Source organism: Corvus kubaryi, unplaced genomic scaffold, assembly GCF_017639235.1.
Source record: "Corvus kubaryi isolate FWS band 111438036 unplaced genomic scaffold, C.kubaryi_AGA036_p1.0 137, whole genome shotgun sequence".
Lineage (NCBI taxonomy): Eukaryota > Metazoa > Chordata > Aves > Passeriformes > Corvidae > Corvus > Corvus kubaryi.
In genome coordinates this window covers 406,590-424,533 of record NW_024580671.1, presented here as the reverse complement: position 1 = coordinate 424,533, position 17,944 = coordinate 406,590, and the positions used below count along the sequence as shown (strand labels likewise).

Here is a 17,944-nt window from a genome sequence, read left to right as displayed (position 1 = left end):
TTTTTGGTACAGATAGAGTTAGTCTCCTGGCTCCAAAAGTTAATACCTAAGAGTAATGATATACTTTTGAAGCTAAAATTCAAGCAACTTCCAATTCTGACTTTTAATTACAGTGATCTCAAAGGTATTTGCTTTCTCAAGAACACTAGCATTTTAGATAGGCAGAAAAATATTCTGAAATAATTTTTAGACTTCAGGGATTAAGACATAAAGTGAAATAAAAATCAAGTATTATGAGTTTTCTAGTTAACTCGTAGAATCATCAGATTTACATTTCCCACTGCCATGGTTGCAGACATAAAACATCCCATCAGAGAGCAGCAACTGACCCATGTGATTCATGCAATCTGCCAGCACCATGTGCACAATGGCTTTACTCAAAGTGGATGCAATGCAGATGTACTATCCACGAGTACTTACACAGTTAAGGTGAAACATTTATTTCTTCAGTCATAAGAGAGCATTTCAGTGACTCAGAAAAGTGAGCATTATCTAAAAAATTATGTTTTGAATGACCCTTTGGAGTAATGTAATTTGATGTTTACCTGTGTTGCTGGTTAAGTTAGCAACAGGCAACAGATGACAATTTGAGGATAGTTCCCTCAACTTTTACTTTGGGATTTACCAGAATTAGCTCTAACATAATGTCATAAGGAGTCATTTGGGGGAGGTCTTCTCTGGTTTCAAGTAAATTTACCCCTTCCTGTTCTGACCACATGGTCATTACACAGCCCTAGTTTATAACCTGAGGGCAGAGATATGTTTCTGGTTATTTCAGGTACTTCTAAACATAACACAGCCATTTTTCACGAATGTTGCAGAATTGTTGTCAGCCTACTCTCATGCAAGCAAACAATGGAAGAAGCTGCTGTAATCATGTCTGGACATAGTGCATAACAATTAAACAAATTTTGGAAGAGAATTTTCTTATTGAATCAGGAAGTCTGCAGACCTGCTAGTTCCTTCTTTCTACTACAAGATGTTACATATACCCTTGTAACTCTTTAGACATATTTGCTTTGCAACTTCTTTTATTTTGTCAGCCATTTAGTGATAGAGCTTCCCCAAGTCTTCTGTAACTGTAACAGCCATCTCCAGCCCAGAAGATGTAAACTCTCTGCCACAGAGTGAAAAAATAAGGAAGAGAAAGCAATTTTTTCCCCCTGATCCTGAACACATTAAGACTTTAATTCAATTCTTTGCCTTTTCTCCTATATCTCTTAGGTAGAGATACTCAGCAACGAGTTTGATTATTGCACCACTACAGACACTTTTCTTCCATGTCACCCTTAAATATGAATTCATTGAGAACCTCTTTTTTTTTTCTGAAGCCCAATCTGCAGCAGTAGAAGGGAAAACATGTACTCCAGCACAGAAACTGAAACCATTCTAGGCTTTCACGTTTTAGGTGATAGAGGAGTTGCAAGCAGAAGCTGGCTCTGGGATGCCTTATTGCATATTCCTGTTGTGCTAATGTTGTATTACAGGACCAGACTGTAGTCCCATTTACATTTTGCATGTTTTAAAAGCTGCAACATTTCTATAAATAACCTGTCCATTTGGGTTTTTTGCCATTAAGTCCCTAAAGTTGCCATCAGGTGGGAAGAAATCGTTTCTTGCTTTCACTGTTATTTTTTTAAATATAATTACTGCATTCCTTATTGAAATTAAAACTATAAGCATCCTCTCCTTAACAGATTTTTGTAAAAAACTAAGACCATTCCAAGTCAGTCCCAGGAAACAAACACAAAGATGGTATGGGATGCTCTCCTGGATGCCCCTTCATATGAGTATGCATGCAGAGAGTACATAAATTCTTTAAATACTGCTTTTCACCTTTTTCATTTCCTATTGACTGCATGTGGGGTTTGCAGTAGAGTTGCCTATATAGGAAATGCAACCTTACTAAAATCAGGGTCATTTATACAGAACTGTTTGAGTCTCATAATTGGCTCCCTAAACTGAAAATACGACACAACTCCCATCTTTTTTTTTTCCCCCCAAAAAACCCATGCAGGCATGGTCCTTTGTCTTGAGGTCCCAGTGCGTCTGTGTTTATTTTGTCCACCTCTATCCTTGCAGAGAAGCAAATGAGCAAGTTCTATTCTTTTGTTCAGGCTGGAGAAGAGGAGACTGAGGGCAGACCTCATTGCAATTTCCAGCTTCCTTGGGAAGGGAAGATGAGGGGCAGGCACTGATCTCTTCTCTGTGGTGACCAGTGACAGGACCTCAGGGAATGGCCTGAAGTTGTGCCAGGGGAGGTTTAGGTTGGATATTACAAAAAAAGTTCTTCACCCAGAGGGTGGCTGAGCACTGGAACAGCTCCCCAGCAGGGAAGTGGTCACAGCACCAAGCCTGACAGAGTTCAAGAATGACTTGGCAACACTCTCAGGCACATGGTGTGAATCTTGGGGCCATCATGTGCAGGGCTAGGAGCTGGATTTTGATGATCCTGATGAGTCCCTTCCAACTCAGAATATTCTGTGATTCTGTGATTATCTATCTACTTTGCTTTCATAGTGTAAAGGACAACAGTGCTCTGTGTAAGCATATTAAATACAATACAGACAAACACACATAATTTCAGCATTTGTAAATTTTTTTTTGTCAGGGCAGGCATGGAAAACAGGATGAATAAATTTTTAAAAATGGCAATGTATTTCAAAGAATATAGTTTTTGATTTGAACTTTAGAAAAAGACTAAAGTATATTCAGAAAAGTACTTTTTTCCCCTGTAACCTAAATATACATCTTCTTTTGGACCACTTCCTTTTAATCAAAGATTCAGGACACGTTTAAAGCAAAATATAGACCACTGAGTCCAAATTTGATGAGGTTGGGACACTCCAATCTGGGTTTGAGACTGGTGTTTTGAAAATCTGCTTAAAACTAGACTATCTTCAGAATACCATGGTAACTGGACTGTGTGAACAGAATTGTCCTGAAGAGCTGGGTGCTAATACCAGAAGTTTCTTGCTCTTATCATTGGTGACTACACAAAGAACCCAAATTCCTAAATCTCCTCCCTGTTGATATGGGTTCTCAGTGAACACTAGGAAGGAGCTTTTGGACTCTCTATCTCTTCCTTGGCTAGGAACCTTCCACAATTAAATAGCAGAGGCTTTTTGTTGTGAAAACACAGGTATTTGTAAAATGGTTATATGTCTTACCAAGTAACACACCCTATAAGGGTGTTAAGAATATAATACAGATACCAGTTGCACCTAGTAGTCCATAAGGTCATATAAGGAGTGATTATTTAGCATGTTTTAAGCATTGTAATCACCTACAATGACTTATAATTGACTCACATTTTACTGGCTATCTATTAGCTATTTGTTTGTGCATTGGGAGGTTTTAGAAATGAACCATTGTCACAGAGCAAACCAGAAAACAGTTTTTTCTTGTATCACTTAGACTTGGCAGTTTGGATTTCTGTTCCTGCCACTAGGCTTTCATAAATGGCCTTTCCAAGCCTGAAGCAAGCAAACAAATCTAAAAAATTAAGACAAAAACCCAAAACATACAAAGCTGGTCACTGTTACCTTGGAGTAAGCAGTAAATAAGGAAGGATGTACTTAGAGTGGATTAATTTTTATCTAGGATCATGTTTATCAGCTGAAACTTAATTACATCAGTAATTCAGGTGGTGATGCAAGAAGGCCTGTCTTTTACTGCCATACTGGCTAAAGATAATGGCTTTTTGTTAATATAAAGTAGTCTACATCCAGGCAAATATTTTTTTCTTGACATTTTCCCAAGAGTGTTTTCCAGTTATTGGGTCTTTGATTTAATAATTTGTCAGAATGTACTGAGCACAGGACTTTAATTCATGTTTTTTTAACTTCCAGGGCATCCCCAATATTGTATTGAAGCAGAATATATGTAAAAAATTTAATAACCCATGCCAAATTTATCACAAAAAAACCCTGGCAACATGGGTTTATTTTTCCTTGCCTTAATTTTAACACACATAACTTCATTAATCTGAAAGTAAGTTGTATAGCCTCGAATGGTCATTGCCCTGCCTCGGCAGTTTGGTTCTCCAGGAGCGATGCATCCTTTCCACCTTAGACAGGATGAACCACTGCATGGGCAGCCCAACTCACCCCATGTCCATGAAAGGAAACCAGATGACTCTTAGATTCTTAACATCACCCAAAATCACTCCTATATTACAGATAATGCCTGTGATATTTCATATAGATCCTCCAGTCTGACCTCCAGCATGTTAAGAGTATTCCAATTCACCCAGTCAGCACGTGGAATGCCCAATGGCTTGTGCCTGATGACAGCCTAAGTTATGTTTGGCTAAAGAATGCCAGTTTTAAGGCCAGGGTATTATGCTGTAGATGCTATTCACAGTATAAGTGACAGTATACTTTCACAGATTTCATGGCTATGATAATAGTTTTGTTAAATGATCCAGTTCTATGAAGCCAGGGGATTTCATGAGATTGTCAGCTTCTATTATACATAAAAGGAGTATGACTTTATTATTATCCTTATTGTTAGAAGAAAAAAAATACATAAAACACAAAATAACTTTTCCTAAAAGCTCAGCAGTGACAGTGTAAATTCACTAAAACTTTTTTAATTTAAAAATTGTATTTGTTAATATCTGGCCATTTAAGGATACATGTTTTCTTTTATTGCATGTTTAATAACCTGTAAGATTTTGGGTTGAACATTTAGCTTTAAAGGTTATGTTTCAAATCAAGGTATATTGTAAAGGAGATAATTGCCTTTATAGTGAGAAATGAAGTTGTGACATGGAGTCAAAATCAGAAAATGGGTGTTCAGATATTTCTGGAAGATTTCATACAGTGAGATAAATTATCTTTTGTCAACAAATAAATGGTTCAGGTGTTGAAGAGCCATCAGTTAATATATTGAGACACTCTATGTGTTCAGATAAACTATCTAATGTTACCCGATCCCAGTGATAGTGCTTTACATATCTGTGACCTTCTCATCTCCTGATCTCAAAGTGCTTTTCAAACTCACACTCCAAATACCCATGCTTAGATCAAAAGTATCCTTCTTTACACAAGCTGGAGAAACCCTGAGTTTCTGAGCTGTGAGAAAAATTCAAATTTTAGCTGTAATACTGCTTGAACTTTGTTTGCTGACATGTCTATCTTGCACACCTTTTAGTAACCACAAAACCTTCTTTGATACTCCCAGCAAGAGAGATGGAGAGACCTCCACTATGTCCTGTAAGGTCTCCAGGGAGGGCAATCTCATTACATCCTGTAGAGAGACACTGCTCATTTAGAAGGGGCTGCCAGACTTACCTGAAGGTGAAATAAAGCTCTGACCACCACCTCTGAGCGCACTTGTGAAGCATTCTGCATCTGCTGCAGGGATGAGTAATCACACATGCATCCTCCTGCCTACCAGGGCACTCTGGGATGAACTTTACTTGGGACTCCCTTTGGGAGGATGAGACTTTAAATGGGACTGTTAATCCTTGCTAGGGTTTTTATGAGGCGTGTTTGCCTGGCCACCTGACTGCACACCTCCCCTGTACGTATTATTTTAAAACAGGAAAAGAGGCCTCTGACCAGCTACATCAGCTACTCCCCACCTGTGCTGTGCTCTAATAAGGAAGATGTTTGTGATTTCTATGGAAAGCCTGGATATAACGTAGCAATGCCTCATACTGAAACATGACCAAAAAGTAAACCTGTGGCTCCCTTTTAGCAACAGGAGGCAGATTCATAAAAGACAGCACTTTTATAAAGATAGCATGGTGGCCTTTCTTGATGAGATCCTTCAGCCTGTTCACAAAGGTAATACATCTCATGAAATAGGCATATGGGGTTCTGCTATTGATCCATCCATAACCACAACTTAGAGAGAATTCTTTTTTAGGATGTGAGAAGGCAGCGTTCTCCTTCTTGCCAACTCAGCTCTTGGCTGAGAGGCAAAATAAATTAATTTGTAGGTGTGTGCTTAGGAAGATATGACTGAAGTTGAAGAGTATAGGAATGCAAAAATTCAGCTGACAAGAGTGTAATTGGACCACTGGGCATTTTTTTTCACTGTTTTTATTGAACTCAGATTTTATTTTTTTTGTTATTCCCAGCCAGTGCTCATGAGAAAAGGGGCAAACCTGATCTCTGGTCTCTGGATCCAATAGTTCTCCTGTGGTTTATTCACATAACCCTGTGTCAGATAGCTGTTTTTTTTTCCTTATGAAGTAAGAGGCTACAAATAGCAAATGCCCATTTAGACACAAAAGAAAGGGCTGAGGAAGAGGAGACCTTTCCATATGTTGCCTGTGTTAGGGTCCTCCAGCTACCTTGCTCTGGCATGTCTCATACACCCATGGGCTGGTGGCTGTAAAAAGCCCTTCCATGCCAGAGAGTGAGTAGGAGAAAGGATCCTGATTCAGGTTTTAACTTTCCTTTGTGAGACTTTATTTAGTAAGGTCTTAATATGTCCTTGTGAGGAGCCTTGTTTTTGCCTGAATTTTTTCTTCAGTTAGTACCCATGGGACTAGATAACTAAATTTGATAATTTTGGAGGATGGATGTAGCTAATTTGGTTCGGTTGGAAATGCCCAGAGCTGAAGGGAGAGGTAGTCCAGGAGCGCAGGTTAATAAGGAGGCAGAACTGTCACTGCTGGTTTCATGGCTTCTGTGTGCAAATCGCCCTCCTGAGCCCTGAAACATGAGCACCCTTCATCCCACAACCCAGGAGCATTCAAGGTCACCTCCACAGTTTGCAACAGAAGGCCAGCCACAGCCCTTCCTCAAGTCAGGATGTAAATATGACTTTGCCTGACTCTGTCACACAGAAGCGAATCCAAGGCCAGAAGAGAGTAGCGGGCACTTTTGCCTGTGAGCTGGTGACACACAGCTGTCCTGTCCCCACTTGCAGGGCAGCCAGCAGCCCTGTGTCCTCATTAGCCTCCCAGCTGGGCCATGTCCCATCAGGGGCTGTCACAGCTGTATGCAACAAGGATGGGTGAAACTTAATGCCAAGGCTGTCACTGAGTGATAATTACTTCCTTGACCTCTGCCAGGGACATATTATTTTTTTATTTTTCAGGGCCGCATATTTTGAGCCCAGGGAGATCTCTTTTCCTATGTACCCAAAGGCTAGATGCTATCAGCCCAGATGCTCCAAAAGCAAAGTATTTTCATTGCATGATATGCAGCATGTGGGTTTAAAGAAAGTTCTTTCTTTTCACCCCACTTGACATTCAATGGGAAACACTGACCTGGGGCCTTGACTGCTGTATTTCTGAGTCTGCTTGTCAGTATGGGACTCTACTAACCCAGAAGTATCTTATGCAGTGGATGTAGTGCAACCCTTTGTAAACCACATGTGTTTGAAGGAGAAGTGCATGACCACAGGACCATGTACAGGAGTAAAGGGTCCCTGTGTGAATGTCTCTACTTTTTTACCAGGTGAAAGCTCATTACGTTCTGCAGAACTGAAACAGACTGAGAACAAGTTCTCAAAATAACTTAAATTCCATCGGCATTACTAAGTGTAACAACAATAAAACCTAAGACTTTCATGGCATGTGGGGCAACCTCCTCCCCACTCCCCACTCCATGTTTGCTCTCTCTGGCACCTAAACGGCAAAAAAAGAAAATATCTTTCAAGAGCAACAGTAGTGTGGAAGCTTTATGAATGCATGGCTAGGTTAGCCCACACTCATTTGTGCAACTTGGCTTGCATTGTTCACTGGGTCTTTGCCAAACATATCTGTTGCATAATTACGTGGCTCACTTTAATAAATTCACAGAAGTTCCTAGGGGTGTAGCTAAAGTTTCCCCCTCCTTTCTGTAATTATACAACCCCTACCACCATGAGGCACAGGTCCTAATTGGTGGATTTGTGCCATGACTTATGGTAATTATCAAAGCTAACATTATAACATAGGAAAATAGAAACACCCAGATATACATTTAAAGAGCTGAGAGAAGACTTAAAGAAAAAAAGTTCTATAAAATCATGAGAAGTTATTTGTCTTTTTCCTTGTGAGAAAAACTAATTTTAATTGATTTTCTGCACTGTACACTGACTAAGACTGAATAATACTGGTTAAAACCAAGAGCAGTCCCACTGAAGTCAGCTTCATTACTTGACAATTCTGCATGGAAAAGTCAAATACAGTGATGGCAGACATGGCCTCATATCCTGCTACTCTGACTGTGCACACAAGCCCTTCCCTTACATGAGGGAGTAAGGAAAGTTTGTGAGAAAGGTTCTCACGGTTTCAGCTTATATAGTGTCTAAGAAAGATATTTAATAAGGAACTCCATAATGTGTTCATTATTTTGGAGTGTTTCCAAGCTCTTTCTTCCAAAGAGCTGGTTCCAGGATATATGATTCAGTTGGTTATTTCATACTCATGTATTCCAGTGGAACTGGTATGACTTCTATGTTGAGGTACTAGACAGTATGATTAAAGGTGTTGGACCTTGGACCACACAATTTAGAACCTTTTAAAATGTTTCCATCCCCACATCTGACCTCATTGAATTTATTTAACCCTCATCTGAAGGAATAGTTTGAAAAGTTATTTTCTCTGCAAGAGAAATCTATGGTCTTTCAAAGAACAGATGAAATGCACAAATTCAAACTATACATTAAAAAAAATCAAACATTCTTCATGATCATAACAAGCACCCATCTTGCCAGGGCTTTACTGTCTACGTTGTATAGTAAATTCTCGTTAACTGCAGCTGTAGCATATTTCTTTGAAGAAAGACAGTTATGGAGTGATGGAGCATAGCAGCCTCACCAACTCAGCTGCCAGCCCGTGACCAGAATGCGAGCACAGAGCCTCTGAAGATACTCTGGGGCTTACCTAGGTCAGAGCACTGCACCACACGGAGATGGCACTGGCAGCGGAAGGGGCACACTGGTCCAAATCCAGATATGACAGGATCATCCGTTGGAGCCATGTCAGCTGACCCCTCATCCTCCAGCATAAAGTCAAAGAGGCCCTGCTGGTGGAATGGCTTGGCCAAGCATGCTGGCAGCAGTAGGACAAAGAGCAGAGCCAGCCTCTTCATGGCTTAGTTCATCGACTCCCAGCAGAACCTAGGATTCAAAGCAGCGGATTACCAACAGAAGTAGCAGTTTCCCATAGCTGCACAGTTCCTCCTGAAGGAAGTCCAGCACATCCACCAATTGCATAACTGTTCCTTTCAATAAAAGAAAACTGAATTGCAAAAATAGGACAGTTATGTGATAAGAGTCTGGTAACTGCTTGTCAATAGGCCTTTTTTTTTTATACAGAGCAGTTTGAAGGCAACTGTAAACACATCTGTTTGCATATTTAGAGTAATATTTATTAGGAACAGGCAGTGCTGTCAACTTTGTTATGCAAAAGAGTCATAGCAACAAGCCACATTTTCCATGTGCCTCTTTTCTGCCAGCGTAACAGTCTATTTGATTTCATTAGCATTTATTTCATAGCCATGGGTTTGACCCATGGGGACAAACCTGAGGTTCCCAAACTTACTGTAATTCAGTATTTCATGTCTTGAAAAATATTTTTAAGTGTCAGCTTGCTGTGTGTTTTAAGTTATAGCCTAGTAAAACTGACTGAGAAAGAGTAGGATTTAGTGAGAGTAGGGTGGAAAGTGAGGGGAAGATCTTTAGTTGTTTAAATGCACTATAGTTCTTTCCTAGTTTAAACAGCACAATAAAACGGAATACAATGTTTTGTTATATCGAATAGTCTTGGTTTTCTTTCCAAATTTTGACATCCACCCTGAGAATCCTCTGTTTTGCACTGTGTAAGAATTTGATTTGATGCTTGCAGTGTTGTGTGCACACTTTCTAATATGATCAGGTCTTCATTCTGTAGACTTTCATGCTCAGGAGCAACTTTACACAAGTATGTATTGTCATAGATATTAACAAGAAAAGCTGCTTAAATACATGTTCTCAGGACTTAGGCCTAGATGCATTTCAACACACTGTAGGTTGTGCTACCTGTCTTGTTGTGCATTAAGGACAAATTACACAATTGTTTGCAGGTTTTGTATAAAGGCTGTATAGACCAGCTAATTGTCTGAAAATTTTCTTTTACTGTGTATTTTATATAACGAAGTTCATACTTTACAAACTTTAATTGGTCTAAAAAAATCCACAGAAAGATAAAATTAAGAAATCTGCCTTCAAATTGCCAAGTGACACAAAGGCAAACTTGTAATTTATATAGGACTTTTTCTTAAAATGGATGGCATAATCCTGAATACAGATGCTGCTCTTTGTAACGAAAGCAAAAATGTCCACTTCCTTCTTCAGGCCAATATCTTAAAAATGCCTTGTCTGAGTGCTAGCTGGGATTACTTCTGAAGAAACCTTCAGGTCTGTCTCTCAAGAGGATGATAAGGATATACTATAAAATATACTGGTGGCTTAAAATCATAGCATACATTTCTGTGATCTACCTGACAGAAAAATACGTATCTAACATCTTCAGATACCCCAAAGACTTCAAAGTGAAATCACATGGAGTAGAACACTGTTTATGTTGCCTCTTTAGGAGACATATTTGTTTTCTTAGCTGGACATGAGAGCACTTCTATTCCTGGAACAGATATCTTACTCACTGTGTGCACTGAGGGGTATCACAGACCCCTACATCAGCTAGAGAGTTTTTAGTATGTCCTGTCAGCCAATGTTGTGTAAACTCATGGCATGTAGCAGGGGAAGGCTGTGTCCCCATGTGGATCATCCTCCTGTACTTCCTCCTGCCCTGGCTCCCCACCAGCACTGGGGCTGTGTCCCCTTGCCAACAACACCCCTACCAGTGCAGGCAGAGTGCACAGGGTGTCAGGATGTCACAGCCAAGTGCTGTTAATGCATGGCAGCGAGCTGGTACCAGGGTTTAATTTTTGAAATAGTAATTATCATGTGCAAATCATTGTAAAATAACAATGCAATTTATTAATAATCTGAAAGGAGAAGAAAAGTTTGTTAAATCATCACCATTCATCACAATAACTTGCCTTGTGATAATGATCAATAAAATGTTACCCCAGCACAAATTATTTTTCAGAATGTATATTAACAACAATAGACATTGGGAATGCTGCACGCTAATCCTTGAATGGCAGTGGCAGTCAGGAATTTTTAAAGACCTTCCTCAGCCTTTTTTTTGTGTGTTAATATGATTTTAAAACGTTTTTAAATATTTAAAACTTCTTTATTCGCTCTCAGGGTCACTGCTGAAGTACCACCCATCCCAAGAATGCACAATCAGGATCCTATCCTGGAGTTTAATTATTACCACTCAGAAAAGCAAAAAAGAAATTAGAAAGGCACTTTAGAAGTGTTTTCACACTTTGCTTCTTATTCACATTAATATTGATGATTTCATTTATCTCAGGTAAACCCTGTAGCAGGCCTTTCCTTTGGTCCCTGTTTTGTAAAAACTGTAATAAAATCAGAAAGAGCTGTCTATAAAGGAAAACTGTAGAACAACAGAGGATATCAAGTATATAATCTGAGGATACAGCAAAGAAAATAGCAGACACAAGCTACATATTAATAAAGATACAGGAATAGATATCTTCAGTCATATACGCATTCATTCTGCAGAGACGAGTATCTGCTCCTATTGTTTGCATGTGTAATTGAACATAAACAAAGGAAAAGATATACACAAAACTGGACTACCAAGAAATGTTTACACTTCACTTACAAGAAAAGAGTAGAGAGGGCAAAAAATCTGCATTCTGTGACACAATATTTATGTCTGCAGGACATAACTGTTTAGAAGTCCTTTAATTATGTGTTTACAATAAAGAAGACTTTTCCACAAACAGAGGAAACTATACCATAGGCTTGGCCACATTTCATTTTAAAATACTACTGAAAAAATGCTTCATCAGTTCACGTCACCACTGTATTGGTGGTCTTCTTGTCAGTTTACCTTAATATTAAGGTTATATTATTAGTTCACCTACTGTCAGAAATCTCTTAAAAGTCCACAAAGACAAGCTAAACTATATTTTTCAGTTTCAAAAAAATCCCCTCCATTTTATGTTATGCCCATTTTGTGCAATAAAGTCTAGATGTGAAAACACAGGAGCTGGAAGTTTTTAAGAGAATAAAAATCTTTTAACAGGAGTTTCAACTGCAGGAATTTTCTTTTCTACTATTTCATTCATAAGAACCTTCTTTAAACATGATTCCCTTGTTTGTACCCTGTAACATAGCACTTTCTAACATTACAAAGGCATACACAGAGCCCATTTAACTTACTACTATGCATTTTTTTCTCTGAAATCGAAATTATATTCATCAGTGCCTGAAATATATATGAAGAAACACATGAAAAGGAAATCACAGAGAGCAGTATAAAGCAGAAATGTAAGCATACATGCATTTTTTACACTCTCTACATCACCGATTCTAAACACTGGATTGCAGAGAATATACTGCTGTAAAAGTTTACAGCAAAGAAAAAGAAAGAACTATAGCAGTGCTTATACAAATCAAAACAAGAGACAGAATAGTCAAATAAACAGTAGGAAATCTGCACAGTCTTTGAGAATGCGTTCTCATGTTTCCAAGAAACAAAAGTACTGGACAGAAAACTTAACATTACTAAACATTTAGTAGGATTTTTAACTTGCTTCTCCTAAAATTCAAATAGTTCTTGCCATAGACTTGCCCGAAGTTTTTTAGTGCAGCATAGTTCAGGAGAATTGCTAAAAACCGTACCTTTTAATCCAGGGATTTGCAACAGGAGCTCTCAAAGCTGAGATGTAATTAAACTAAATATTCAACCCAGGCAAAAGGCTTTGCAGGTGTGGAAAGGAGGAGGGGGTAAATTCAGCTCAGTGACTGTCACTTGGTGGAAAACCCTCCTGCTTCTATTCCATAGCACAGTTAAAAAATAAGGTTTCTCTCAATGAACACAATCCAGGCTGACACCCACATTAGATCATATGGTAATGATATGTCTCCTGTATTGTAGCCAGAAACTTTATCAGCTCTTTTGCTTTCTTTTCCTCCTTTTCCTTTTTCATTTGCTTTATTTCTCTTTCATCTGTTTACAATCCCAGACTACTTGTACATTATAAAACAGATTCTTAGCTGTAATTCATCTTACTTATTTTATTTATGTCCCTACAACATATATTTAGGAAAGTTTTCTTGGTTTTAACTATGGGGGGTTTTATGACTCATTAATGAAAAAAATGTTTAGCTGTTCCTCTTGTTTATAGTATTTGGAAATCAAGGAAATGATATAAAATTAATCTCTGAGTCAGGCAAAGTGGAGATTAAGACCAGAAAAAAAGGGTTAGCTTTAAGTAAAACTGTTTAAACAGATATCAACCTGCCTTTGCTTATGGTATAATCATGTCAAACTAAGTAGTATATAGTTTAATATATTATTATCTTGTCTAATAACAGAGTTTGTATGTATTTTTTCAAACTACAGCATGGTTTTGATACATATGAAAATCATGTTTTCATTAGTAAAATGAATCTAACATTTGTGGTTAGAGCTGCTTTATATAAACTTTGCTTTTTTTTTTTTTCACTGCCTTCTCACCAGGACAGCAAAACAGAGGGGAAATTAGCTTTAACTGTTTGGTTTTTTGGTCGATGGTTTCTTTGTGCTTTAAAATTCTTTTTGGTGGGTTATTTTTTTTTGTTGGGTTTTTTTAAGAGAGAGATTTTTTTTAAAACATGGAAGGAAAAATGGATCTGACTTATTTTTCAGATTTATATTTTATTTTAGCAATTTCTGGTTTTATGTAAATGTCAGTGGAAGCTAAAATGCAGTTTGTTTATTCCTGCACAATTTTAAGTCTGGTGAACTGAAATGAGATCAAATACAATAATTACTATTTATTTAGTCATCCAACCACATTGTGAACATGTGTAGCTTCACTGTGCTGTTAGCTGTCCTATCTAAATACTGAAGGCTTGTGTCTGTGTGTTTTGACTTGTATCCTTTTATTTATGCCCCTAGGCTAAGACCAGGTGCAAATCTGAAATAAAAGCCTGTAAAATGATGTTTAAAAGAAGTCAGAATTTTTAGAAACACAGTAGACTCTTGAAATTTTAGCTGTCCTCCTCATTTAAATTCAAGAAGAGCCCTTATAAGAGATCATATAATTGTTCTCCTTTGGTGGAAGAAAGCATGGTAGAATAATTTTGTTAGTTTTGGTCTGTGTAGAACAAAGGTGTAATCAGACATCTTACATTACAGAGTCTTTATATAGCTGACTCTAAAAGTTAAGGATCAGTTATTCACCCCTAGTCCTCAAGCTAGCTTCTTTTCCCTGCCTCACCACTGGATTCAAAACTGCTAATGGTTTTTGTTGTGACATTTTTCTGCATATGATTAGTGGTGTTCCAAGCTTTTATGCTTACAACAAAGCCTTATCTTTGTCCAGAAGTGTCGCCATGAGGCTTGCTGAAATCTTGGCTGCATCTTAGTAATGTCAGTTATTTGAACCTTGGTCACCAGCTGCATCTGGTGTTTAAAAACATTTCAAAGTAAGATTTTGATGAGGAACAGGTCAGGGTAAACTTGTTGTCAGTTTGCTTCACAAAACCCATTCATATTCTTTCCCAGCAAAGCTCTAATACATTTGTTCTGATACCTGTTATGGGGTTGAAAGGTGTTGTAATTTAATGCCTCAGTAATTTCTTTGGAGGCAGAGGGGGGATGAGTAGCCATCTCCCCTTCTTTTTGTCTTAGGCATTAGGGAGATTCAAACCAAAATATGAAGGTAAAGTTGGGAACAGCTGGAGCACAGGGTGCTTGCTGGGTGGACTGGGGGCTGCATTTTCTTTCATGAAGTTCATTCCAAGAAGCTCAGAGGGGGAAAAGATGTTACCAGCTTTAGGAATGATGAAAAAACAGTTATTCTACCTGTTGATACCCAGAAGTAGAAGAGGTATGTGTTAGGTGTCCAGCCCTTCCTGAAATGGAAAGTGGAGTAGGGTGGAAGACAGAGCAACTGAATGGGAGACGACACATGACATTGAATATTGAGGTAATACTCTATTAATTGTTTTGAATCAAGGAATCACTGAATCATTTAGGTTGGAGGAGACCTCCAGGGTCATTGAGACTAACCTTTGACTGATCACCACCTTGTCAATTAGACCGTGGCCCTAAGTGCCACGTTCAGTCGTTTCTTGAACACCTCCAGGGATAGTGACTCCACCACCTCCCTGGGCAGCCTGTTCCAGCACTTAAGAGCCCTTCCCATGAAGAAATTCTTCGTGATGTCCAACCTGAACATGCCCTGATGCAGCTTGAGGCTGTTTCCTCTTATCCCATTGCTGGTTGCCTGGGAGAAGAGACCGACCCCCACCTGGCTACAAACTCCTTTCAGGCAGCTGTAGAGAGCCATAAGGTCACTCCTGAGCCTCCTTTTCTGCAGGTTGAACAACCCCAGCTCCCTCAGCTGATCCTCTTAGGACTTACTCTCTAAACCTTTCCCCACCTTCACTGACCTTCTCTGGACACACAGTATTTGTGTGCTTTCATGGGAATGCAGATCCTTTATGAAACAACTATTCCTTTAATCCCACTCTTTGCCCCCTGCTGTGTCACTCAGAAGACAAACAACTTTAAAAAAAACAACCAAAGAACAATATTAAGTCATTATGTCATTTTATGGCCCTTGACCATACACAGTGCCTAGCACCAATCAGCTATCCTTCTCAGTCTGACCTATTTTGACTATTGCTTAGTCAGTATAAAAAAATCATTATTAGAACAGTCTTGGTTTCTATGTGACTTTATTACTCCAATTTAACAAACTTTTAGGGCTGCATGCTGCTCCAAATACTGATTCCCAGAAAGTCACAGGCAACTGCATGTTAATGTTATTTATATAACAATATTTTTATTAAATTTTGATGGATAGCATCTGCTTCATTTGCTCTTAGCTTATTTTGTGAACCTTTCAAAGGGCAGTGGTGGGAAAGAAGGCAGGAATCCTGCCCTGCTGGTGAGTGCTCTACCTGGGTCCAGTGGAAGTCTCTGCAGGAAAGAGATGAACACTGCCCTGTAAGGAGCAGGCATTTCCTGGGGAAATTGCTCCTGGAGCATGGGGCTGAGCTGGGAGAGACATGTTCAGCAGGCACCCAATGCTGCCAGAACAGGTTGCAGACTCCTAAGAGGAACTGACATAATCCGTCCCTGGGAGTAGAAAGAAAGGCTTTTTTTTAGGGAGTCGGGGAAATAATGGATAGCATTTATTGCAGTCCAGAAAGCTACTAGGATGAAACAAAAGCAGGAGGACAGGATCTGTTCTGCAGGAACATGGTGTCCCAGAGATTCAGATTCTTCCTGATTCTAAGTTTTCAGTTCTAAGTTTAAAGAAGGCATTTTCTTGGGCTGCCTTCTAATAGATCCCAGCTTTGATGATCAAAGACTGGTTAGCATTGTTGTGGTGACTGTGGTAAAGAAGGGCAGGCAAGTCTCCCTCAAAGTCCTCCTAAATCAGCTAGGTAAGTGCCAATCCCCATCAAGAAGGAATGAAAACAGATCCCCTGCTTGGCTGCCTCATGGAAATCCTCTTCACCTCCTCGGTATCTCACACCTGGGCTTTACTTGCTTCCTAGCATTTCATCTTCCACATTCCCTAGGTACTACAGTCACAACACTAGGCACAGTAATTTCTTCCAATTAAGTGTAGTAAACTGTTCTTCACAGTTAGCAGTGGAGTTCCCTTACTAAAAATGTGTGTAAATATGCACCCCAGCTTAGTAAACATTGATCCAGGTAAATATTGACCCAGGCACAGCCTAACAAGGTAGTTAAAGAGAAGAAATGTAATTTCTGGATATTCTGAGTATGAAAGTTTCCTTCAGTGCCCTGTGACCTCAGAAATTATCATCCTGAACTCCTTCACATTTCCATCAAAAGGGCTAATGTATCAGATTTTGGATGTGTGCTACCAGTAGCATTTTATTTATGCTTCCGTGAAAAGCAATTCTTGTACAACTGTTTGAACAAAATGCAGTCAAACTTCAAAAGACAGAGCTCTCTTTGGAGGAACAGTCTCTTCTGTCACTGTCTGTCTTCCCATCTCTCCCTTTCCCACCCTGCAAGAGTGTGTACTGTGTACCTCTCATGGTCATGTCTCTCCTCTGAAGGGAGCCTGTGGAATCTACACGTCACTCTAGGAAACTAATTCAAATTTTCCTCAGCTGAAGTATCTGACATGATCATATCCTTTACTTTGGTCTTTTTTCTTTGGAAAGGTCTATCTGTTCCTGTACTTGACACTGGCTTTCATTTCCACTGGCTTTTATATTCTCTTCTGAATCAAATCATTTTGTCCAGGTCTATCTAGCAGCTGTAGAAGTCAACCACATATCAATGTAGCCTTACTTCTCACTATGATTTCAAATGCTCTGAACTTAACTTCCACCCTTGAGGAGGAAGCATTTCCTGGCTATTCCTCATGTTTTTGTAGTGTAGATGTACATTTTGAGATTTCTCTTACCTCTCTCCCTCAAAAATGCAGCAAATGCAAGGTAAAACTAGACTTTGTATGAGTCCTACCAGCTCCTAGGCATACTGCAAGCAAAGAATGAGGGAAATGTAAAAGCAATTGTGGACCAAAGATCCCAGAACTTCACTGTAACTTCAGCTCTTCACCTTTAGTTAAAGAAACTGAAGAAAACATAGGCAAAATTGTTTGTTATCACGCCCATTGATAGACCTTTGTATCAGTACTGAGGTGCTCCATTTTCTGTGCTGTAGTGACAGACAGCATTAAATTTTGTTCCTGCCTGGTTTTCAGGTGAGCATCAGCAGCCTCCTATCCTCCAGAAAATCTCTTATGTGAAAGAGAGAGTGTGCTGACAGATACTCCACAGCAAAGGTTCCAGGAATCTACAGGTCCCCATGAAAGACATTTTCCCAGAAAAGAGTGTCACTTTGGGAGTGTGGGCTGTGAAAGAGGAAGTGATG

General features: G+C 39.1%; 1 protein-coding gene across 1 annotated transcript in view; it reads right to left on the bottom strand.

The window, feature by feature from the left end:
- The window catches only part of DCN (decorin), a 38,206-nt gene extending 25,294 nt beyond the window's left edge, over positions 1-12,912 (bottom strand). The window contains exons 1-2 of the mRNA XM_042017580.1: positions 12,712-12,912; positions 8,834-9,069 (exon numbers count right to left, since the gene is read on the bottom strand). Coding sequence (XP_041873514.1) covers positions 8,834-9,041 — 208 coding nt within the window. The 5' untranslated portion in view covers positions 9,042-9,069; positions 12,712-12,912. The remainder of the gene's footprint in view (positions 1-8,833; positions 9,070-12,711) is intronic.
- Positions 12,913-17,944: the final 5,032 nt, after the last annotated feature.